Here is a 9565-nt window from a genome sequence, read left to right on the forward strand (position 1 = left end):
ATTCTAATACTGTGCACTTTTTCCCCTTGTAGATAAACAGACTTGAAGGACAGGTGTTAAGATACAAAGCAGCAGCTGATAACGCTGAGAAAACTGAAGATGAACTAAAGGCTGAGAAAAGAAAACTTCAGAGGGAGGTAAGGATGCAAGTGAATCTATGACGAAAACACTCTCACCAACCACTTTACTGGAACACCTGTACAACTGCACACTCATGCAGTTATCTAATCAGCCAAACAGGTGGCAGCAGCACACTGCAAAAACATCATGCCGATACAGGTCAAGAGCTTCAGATAATTTTCTCCTTAAAAACAGCAGTATGGGGAAAAATGTGATCTGTGTGACTTTGATTGTGGCATGATTGTTGGTACCAGAAGAGCTGTTTAGAGTATTTCAGAAACTGCTGATCTCCTGGGATTTTCACATGCAACAATCTCTAAAGTTTACACAGAATGGTGCGAAAAAAAAAAAAACATTGAGTGAGCGACCGTTATATGGGTGGAAACACCTTGCTGATAAGAGAGATCTGGGGAAAATGGCTATATTGGTTCGAGGTGCCAGTGGTAGTAACTCATATAATCACTCTTTTCAATTCAATTCATTTTTATTTGTATAGCGCTTTTTACAAAGGTCATTGTCTCAAAGCAGCTTTACACAAACAAAAGTAAAGTGAAGTGTGTGTGTGCCGTCTCTGATGAGCAAGCAGGGCGACGGTGGCAAGGAAAAACTCCCTGAGATGGTGATAGGAAGAAACCTTGAGAGGAACCAGGCTCAACAGAGAACCCATCCTCATATGGGTTTACACTGTAGTGTGCGTGTGTGCGAGTACAATGTGTGTTGGTGTAGTCCATGGAAAACAGCTGAAGCGTTTTCGTGGCAGTATGAAGCATTGCCGGTGGACAGGTCCAGAGTGAAGGGGGGGGGAGGTCTGGATCACCGGCAGCTCAGGAGTGTAGCTCGGCAGAAAGAGAAGGAAAGTGGTTAGGTACACTCACAGTCACCGTGTGGAGATAAAACTCAACATCCACGAGTCCCCCAGATCTACTCCTTTGATAAAAACACTAGTCGCTAAATGCTAGGTTAAATAAATAAGTCTTCAACCTTGACTTAAACACTGAGACCGTGTCTGCTTCACGTACATTAACTGGGAGGCTATTCCATAATTTTGGGGCTTGGTAAGAGAAAGCTCTGCCCCCTGCCGTGGTTTTGGCAACGCGTGGTACTGATAGACAGCCTGTATCCTTAGAGCGAAGTAGGCGCGGCGGAACGTAAGGTACTAACATATCGCTTAAATACTGCGGAGCGAGACCGTTTAATGCTTTATAGGTTAGGAATAATATTTTAAAATCGATGCGGAATCTTACTGGGAGCCAGTGTAATGTAGATAAGACTGGCGTGATATGCTCATACTTCCTAGTCCTAGTCAGGACCCTCGCTGCTGCGTTCTGAACTATCTGAAGCTTATTTATGCATCTAGACGAACATCCAGATAGTAAAGCATTACAGTAATCTAATCTGGACGTGATAAATGCATGGACTAGTTTTTCAGCATCACTTAGCGAAAGTATATTTCTAATCTTAGTGATATTTCTGAGGTGGAAAAATGCTAACCTGCTTACATTATCTACATGCGCCTCAAATGAGAGATTAGAGTCTATAATCACACCGAGATCTTTTACTGTTAGACTACTTGAAACAGAGAGACCATCTAAAGTAACAGTGTGATCTTTAAACTTACTTCTAGCGGCTTGTGGTCCCAGTACCAGAACCTCTGTTTTTTCTGGGTTTAGCAGGAGAAAGTTGCTTAGCATCCAGTCTCTTATGTCTATCGCACATGCCTCAACTTTCTTTAACTGGCTATTCTCATCTGGCCTAGCTGAGACGTATAACTGTGTGTCATCAGCATAACAATGGAAGCTAATATTATGTTTACGGATTATGTTACCTAAAGGGAGCATGTATAACGTGAAAAGCAGTGGGCCTAAGACTGAACCCTGCGGAACGCCATATTCTACTCGATAACGTGCTGAGTGGTCACCGTTTACATCTACAAACTGATAACGATCAGTTAAATAAGATCTAAACCAGTCGAGGGCTGAGCCCTTAATTCCTACGACCTTTTCCAGTCTGTGAAGGAGGATATTATGGTCGATAGTGTCGAACGCTGCGCTAAGGTCGAGTAAAATTAATAGACTAATGCAACCCCCATCAGAGGCTAATAGCAAGTCATTGACTACTTTAACTAATGCTGTCTCTGTGCTGTGGTGGGGCCTGAAACCTGACTGATAAAGTTCATAGATATTATTACTTTGTAGATATGAAATTAGCTGCTGCGCTACTACTTTCTCTAATATTTTAGATAGAAAGGGAAGGTTTGAAATCGGCCTATAGTTAGTTAAGTCGTTAGGGTCAAGGTCTGGTTTCTTCACTAGTGGTTTAATAACAGCTAATTTAAGTGATTTTGGAACGTATCCATTGCTCAGTGAGGCATTAACTATTTTAAGCAGGGGTTCAGTTACGGTTCCAACTATTTGCTTAAGAAGACTTGTTGGTACCGGATCTAATAGACAGGTTGATGATTTAGCAGAAGAGATGAGCGAGATTAAATCATTCTCTTCAAGAGGAGTAAAACTTTCTAAGCTCTGATCTATGGTTAGTCTATCCTCCCAGTCTATTGTATAATTTGGACTTTGGGCCTGTATCTTCTGCCTAATGTTTTTAATTTTGCTCTCAAAGAATTTCATGAAATCATTACTTTTGTATGCCGTTATTGTGGAGATTTCTGTCGATGTCTTATTCCTAGTTAATTCTGCTATGGTGTTAAATAAGAATTTAGGATTACTTTTATTATTTTCTATAAGCGTTGATAAGTAAGTGGACCTAGCTTGCCTTAGAGCTTTTTTATAGGCTAAAATACTGTTTTTCCATGCTATTTTAAATGCTAGGAGTTTGGTCTGGTGCCATTTACGCTCTAGCTTTCGGGCGTTCTGTTTTAGAGAGCGGGTGTGATCGCTATACCACGGAGCGAGTTTCTTATCTTTAATTATTTTTCTTCTAAGTGGGGCTACATTATCTAAGGTACAGGGGAATGTTGACTCTAAAAATTCTGTCGCCTGTTCGAGTTCTAAAGGGTCTGGTGGTGACCCTATACTAGCGGATAATTCTGGTAGGTGATTAATAAAGCTCTGCGCGGTCGCAGGTGTTATTGTACGGCTAAATCGGTAGCGCGGTTCTGTGTGTACAATGCTACTGTGACACACACAAAACGAAATCAGACTGTGATCTGATATTGTCTCAGACTGCGGGATTATCACTATATCGGTTATATTAACTCCAAAAGATAATATTAAGTCTAACGTATGACCTGCTTTATGTGTGGATCCTACAACACACTGATTGACTCCCAATGAGTCAAGTATGGATGTAAACGCTATCTTCAGCGGGTTGCCTATATTCTCAAAATGAATGTTAAAGTCTCCGGTAATTAACGCTCGGTCCACAGAAACAACTAGGTTTGATAGGAAATCTGTAAATTCACTAAGAAATTCAGAGTACGGTCCTGGGGGTCTGTAGATAATAACTAACGGAAGGGACTGTGATGACTTATCATTAGCGACTGCACTTATGTTACTATAAAGTGCTTCAAATGAATTAAAGTTTTGTCCTAGTTTCTGTACGATGGTCAGATTATCCTTATGAATAACTGCGACGCCTCCCCCTCTACCGGTTAAACGAGGCTGATGTATGTAGCTATAAGCGGGCGGACTAGCTTCATTTAATGCAACATAATTGTTCTGCCTAATCCACGTTTCTGTTAAACATAACGCGTCATACTCCTGATCCGTGATCAGTTCATTAACTAAGAGCGTTTTAGACTCAAGAGATCTGATATTTATCAAACCTAGCTTTAGAGTAGAGGTGCAGGCTGCGCTCTCAGTATTATTATCTAATGTAGGTATGTTTATTAAATTTCTAAAACAGACTTTAGTCTTTCTTAATTTTAATACAGCACGGGGAACAGACATAGTCTCAATGCTATGTACCCTAGGTGACGACTCTAGGCAGCTAGCAGACGGTTGGGTTAAGCCAATTGTATCAGTCTGGTGAGTTGAACAGTAGCCATTATAATTGCAATCTAAGGTATGGCTTACCAGTCAGATGGTGTGTAGTGTCCTAGAGATGTTGTCCGAGAGGACCGCTGCTCCAGCTCTGCTTGGGTGCAGGCCGTCAGTGTGGTAGAGCCTAGGACGCTCCCAGAAAATATTCCAGTTATCAATAAATGGTAATTTCTGGTCTTGACACCATGACTGTAATCATTCATTAAAAGCAAATAGCCTACTGAACCTCTCGATTCCTCGCTGGAACGTGGGAAGCGGTCCTGACACGAAGCGTGGTGAGCAGAAAAGCATCTCAGCATGCAAAAAACATCAAAACTTGAGGTGGATGGGCTACAACAGCAGAAGACCATCTATCATGGGCACAGACTCAGCCAAACTGGACAGTTGAAGTTTGGAAAAAAGACCAGGTGATTTTTTTTTTTTTTTTTTTTTTTGCAATCTGCAGCTGTCCACTTTGGGGGAGTCTCAGCTTCCTGTTCTTGGCAGTAGTGGAACCTGATGTGGTCTTTTGCTGTTGTGGCCCATCCATCTTAAGGTTTGATGTTTTATGCATGCTGAGATACTTTTCTGCTCACCATGGTTGTAAAGAGTGCTTATTTGATCTCCTATTGATTTCCTGTTAGCTCAGACCAGTCTGGTCGTTCTCCTCTGATCTCTCTCATCAACAAGGTGTTTCAGCCTGCAGACCCTCTGCTCACAGGATATTTTTGTTTTTTGCTCCATTCCATGTAAACTCTAGATACTGTATGTGAAATTCCCAGGAGATCAGCAGTTTCTGAAATACTCAAGCCAGCCCATCTGGCACCAACAGCCATGCCAAGGTTAAAGTCACAGAGCACATTTTTCCACATTCTGATTTTTGATTCTGATTTGTAAACATTAACTGAAGCTCTTGACCTGTATCTGCATCATTTTATGCATTGCACTGCTGCCACCTGATTGGCTGATTAGATAACTGCATGAATGTGCAGGTGTACAGGTGTTCCTAATGAAGTGGACAGTGAGTGTATTTCACAGCTGTTGTTGTTGGAGTGTAGTGATAGGCAAGTGCACAAAAAATTTATTTCTTTTAATAATTGTTTACATCTACAGCTAAAACGCAACTCCTAAAAAATAATATTAATATTTTTATTTAATATAATTAAAAACAAGAGAATGCAGGTTTTTAAGATTTTAAAGACAAAATCACAAAAGCTGGCTGTGCCTGAGGTGCACCACACATGCATAATATTTTTATCAAGGACATGTATCCTGCATCCATGTTCTGCACTGATGGAAAACACCACTCTTATATAGCTTTTTTCCCTTGTGCTAATATCTCCCACCTGTGGAGAATGGCAGTTTGTTTGTTAGAATCCAGGTAGATATAACTACACCTTTAAGGTGTTTCATAGTCTTGGGAGGTGGTCAGAGAGGACAGTACATCTATAGTCTCCTACAACTGGTCTCAGTATATTTCTCAAGTGACAGTGATATTACTTTAAAAACAGTGACATAAGTAAAAGTGAAATTCATAATCCAAATAACCACAAAACTGTCTGAACTCCTGTTTTGTAAGCCTCCTTTCAGTGAGGGGAAAATTTTCTAGCTCATGGCTGAGAAATGGGCTACCGCTACAGTGATTCATTACAAAAGTATCATTGCAAAATGGAGAGCTGCACAAACTTACTTTTATAAACTGCTAAACGCCATTTGTTTTTTTTTTTATTCATTCCGCAGCTGCGTGGTGCTCTGGACAAAATAGAGGAAATGGAGATGACCAACAACCACTTGGTCAAGCGACTGGAGAAGATGAAAGCAAATCGCAATGCTCTCCTCACTCAGCAGTGATAAGATTAGCCTTGGACACTTTGCATTTTAAACAGCCCTTAAATATCTCAGATTTTTCTGCCACACACTGCAAAGAAACACTTGGTAGCAACAGGAAGTACTTTATATTTTTTTTCACTAAAGATAAAGTTTGATGCACACCTCAGTTTGCCCAGAAGGGAGTAAGTATGGTTAATTGTTTTTTTTTTTTTCTTCTTTTGTTCAACCCAAGGGCTTTTTTTGCTGGTATTATGTGTTGTATTTTGAAAGCTTTGTATATCATGGCTTTCACCTGGGTTATATTGTGTGGATTGGGTGCTTGATTCCTCTTAATGTCTCCTGCTTCAGTAATAGGCCGCATGAATGAGTGTAAAAGTGTATTTTAAGTTACTTTCACACAACTGCACACATTGATAAATGTTTGCAACAATGTGCCTTTGTTCACATGGGAACTGAGGGTTTGCATTATAAAGAAAAGAAATTATTTAATATAGGGATTCAGTCTAATGTGATAGTATAAACCAGTTCTCTACAATGAGGTTTCAAAAATATTTAAAATAAAACAGTAAATTGGATTGATGTGTGAATGAAGTGAATGTTTTAGATAAATTTGAGAGTTATTGAACTGTAAACTAACAGTTATAAAAGTATTTTAAAAAATGCAAAAAAAAAAAAGGCATTTCATACTTCCAGTTCTCCCTAATAAATATTTAAAGCATTGAAAAATTACTGACTATGCTCACTGGCCATTTTAACACCATACTAATACTGGGTAGATGCACAGGTGTTACAGTAAGGAGGCCATTGAGTGTATGTAGAAATATTATGTAGGGTTTCGTTCAGATTTTGATAGAGTTCAGTGAGAATATCCATTTCTCCAGGTTTTGATACATTCAAATTAGTATTCCAGGGATGTAGCAATGTTGTACTGTTTAATTTACTTTTGATGGTATTGAAATGATGTTGGATTAATTTATACAACCATACAGTCTCCTCTGAAAGTATTGGAATGGCAAGGCCAATTCTTTTGTTTTTGCTACACTCTGAAGACATTTGGGTTTGAGATCCAAAGATAAATATGAGACAGTTGATCAGAATTTCAGCTTTCATTTCCTGATATTTACATCTAGATGTGTTAAACAATTTAGATCATGGCACCTTTGGTTTGAACCTACTCATGTTTCAAGTGATCAAAAATATTGGAACGTGTGACTGACAAGTGTTTCTTGTTGCCCAGGTGTGCCCTTTTAGATTGAATGTATAACAGTTAATAGTTCTAAAAGTCAGTTTAAGCCCTGGGTTTTGCCAGTAAAAACTGCATTTGTTGTTAAAAAAGGATAAAGCAACATGAATACCAGAGATCTGTCTATGGGAGAAAAGCAAGCCATTTTGAAGCTGAGAGAAGAGGGAAAGCCACTGCACAAGCATTGGGCATAGCCAATAAAACAATTTAGAATGACCTGAAAAAAGAAAGAAACCACTGGTGTACTAGCAAACAGACATTGAACAGGTCGGACAAGGAAAACAGCAGCAGTTGATGACAAACATTGTGACAGCTGTGAAGAAAATCCCAAAAACGACAGTCAGTGACATCAGCATCACCTCCACAGGGCAGGGCTGAAGGTATCACAATCCACCTTTCAAAGAAGACTTCAAGAGCAGGAATATAGAGGCCATACCACAAGATGCAAACCAGTCAACAGCAGTAAGAATTGGAAGGCCAGATTGGAATTTACAAAGAAATACAGAGATGAGCTACAAAAGTTCTGCAACCAATATTAACCTCTACCAAAGTGATAGAAAGGCCAAAGTGTGGTGAAACAAAGGACCTGCTCATTATCCAAAACTTAATCAGCTCTTCAGTCAAGCATAGTGGAGGCATTGTCAAGGCTTTGGCTTGCATGGCTGCTTCTTGAACAGGCTCACTAATCTGTATTGATGATGTAGCTCATGATAGCAGCAGAATGAATTCAGAAGTCTACAGAAACTTTTTGTCTGCAAATTTACAGAGAAATGCATCCAATCTAATTGGGAGGAACTTCATCAAGCCGTAAGACAATTACCCAAATAACCATTAAAACAGTTGCAAATTGCAATTCCATTTGAATTTGGGCAGGCTTCATACGCAACGCAGAGGAAGTGAAATAGCAAACGGTGTAATTGATATTGTTATTTCAATATGACAAGGTCATATCTCATAAGACATGGGACCTTGCTTTTTCCATTTGAAATTTGTCACATTTTATGTGTCCACAAATGGAAAACGCAATTATAAATACAATTTGCAATTAGTTGTGAAAACTAGTCTGGAAAATACTAGCAAGATAATTGACACTCACCTGTATCATCCTCAGTGCTAAGGCCACCATCCATGATATTATCATCTGTCAGTCATCTTTACAAAAGAAGTTAATGATGATGAAGTAGAGGGAATTAGAGGCAGAGCTTTTTCATGCAGAACAGCAAAATAAACAAGCACCAATCCAGACTAATTTGAACATAATGAAAGTAAGAATACAGTTAAACCTCTGTTGTGATTATCACATTAAAAAGTTATTTCTCCTCACTAAACAAAAGTATTATGAATATGGTAACAAGTAAGGTCAGCTGCTTGCTCACCAATTAAGGAAACAACAGAACGAGCGGACCATACAAATTTGGCCAATGGCGTGGTTACATATGCTCGTTAATCAGCCCTCATGGAATTTTATAAATCTCTTACTCTTCCAGGTACACTGGTACCTACAATGACATCACTACCCATCTTGGTAAAGTTTCTTTTCCTACCAGATCTGATAAAGGTAGAGCTACCCTTCATGCAACATTTACTGAACAAGAGGCAATTGTCTGAGAGGCAGTTCTGTCCTTGCCATCTGGCAAGGCCCCTGGATGGTTCCCTGTTGAATTTTATGATAAATTCTGGTCTGAATTATCCCCTGTCTTAATACCAATACGAAATGACATGTATGAACACGGCGCACCACCATAATCTTAGAAAATAGCATCTGTTACTTTGGTTTTAAAAGAAGGGGGAAAAAAAACACTTAAGTATTCATTGTATTGCCCAGTAAGCTTGTTGAATGTGGATTTCAAAATTGTTGCCCAAGTATTAGCATGCAGAATGGAAATCCTACTCCCTCTTCTAATACACCCAGACCAAACAGGGTTTGTTAAATCATGATTCGGTTCAGATATTGTATGCAGTGTGTTGAACATTATGGATCATCTTAATAGAAACAAGGTCCTGGCATTGATTGTTTCTTTTCATGCCAAAAAGGCTTTTGTTACAATTGACTAGGATTTTTTTCGGTACGTGAAAGATTTCATTTCATGCCCAATTTCAATTTCCAAGTTCATTACATTGCTTTAACATAATCCAACAGCATCGGTTAACACTAATAACTTACTGTCTGAGAGTTTCTCAATCGGCAAGGGTGTCCTCTTTCACCTCTCCTTTTCTCATCGGCACAGTCTATTAGAAGCTGCCAGAATCTCGTGGGTATCATTGTAGGAGGAGAGGAACATTGTATGTCCTCATAGGTAGATGACGTCCTCATATAAATATAAGTTGTATTGGACTTGATATTATGTTACAGTAATGTGTCAGGATATAAATGGCCAGGATATAAATTGAGAAA

General features: G+C 39.2%; 1 protein-coding gene across 24 annotated transcripts in view; it reads left to right on the top strand.

Annotated features, from left to right (window-relative positions):
• The window catches only part of lrrfip2 (leucine rich repeat (in FLII) interacting protein 2), a 113928-nt gene extending 107426 nt beyond the window's left edge, over window positions 1-6502 (top strand). For all 24 annotated transcript variants that reach the window (XM_053232588.1, XM_053232585.1, XM_026936128.3 and 21 more), the window contains 2 exons: window positions 33-137; window positions 5838-6502. In XM_053232588.1, the coding sequence (XP_053088563.1) occupies window positions 33-137; window positions 5838-5948 (216 nt within the window). In that variant the 3' untranslated portion in view covers window positions 5949-6502. The remainder of the gene's footprint in view (window positions 1-32; window positions 138-5837) is intronic.
• Window positions 6503-9565: the final 3063 nt, after the last annotated feature.

Source organism: Pangasianodon hypophthalmus, chromosome 3 (genome assembly GCF_027358585.1).
Source record: "Pangasianodon hypophthalmus isolate fPanHyp1 chromosome 3, fPanHyp1.pri, whole genome shotgun sequence".
NCBI lineage: Eukaryota > Metazoa > Chordata > Actinopteri > Siluriformes > Pangasiidae > Pangasianodon > Pangasianodon hypophthalmus.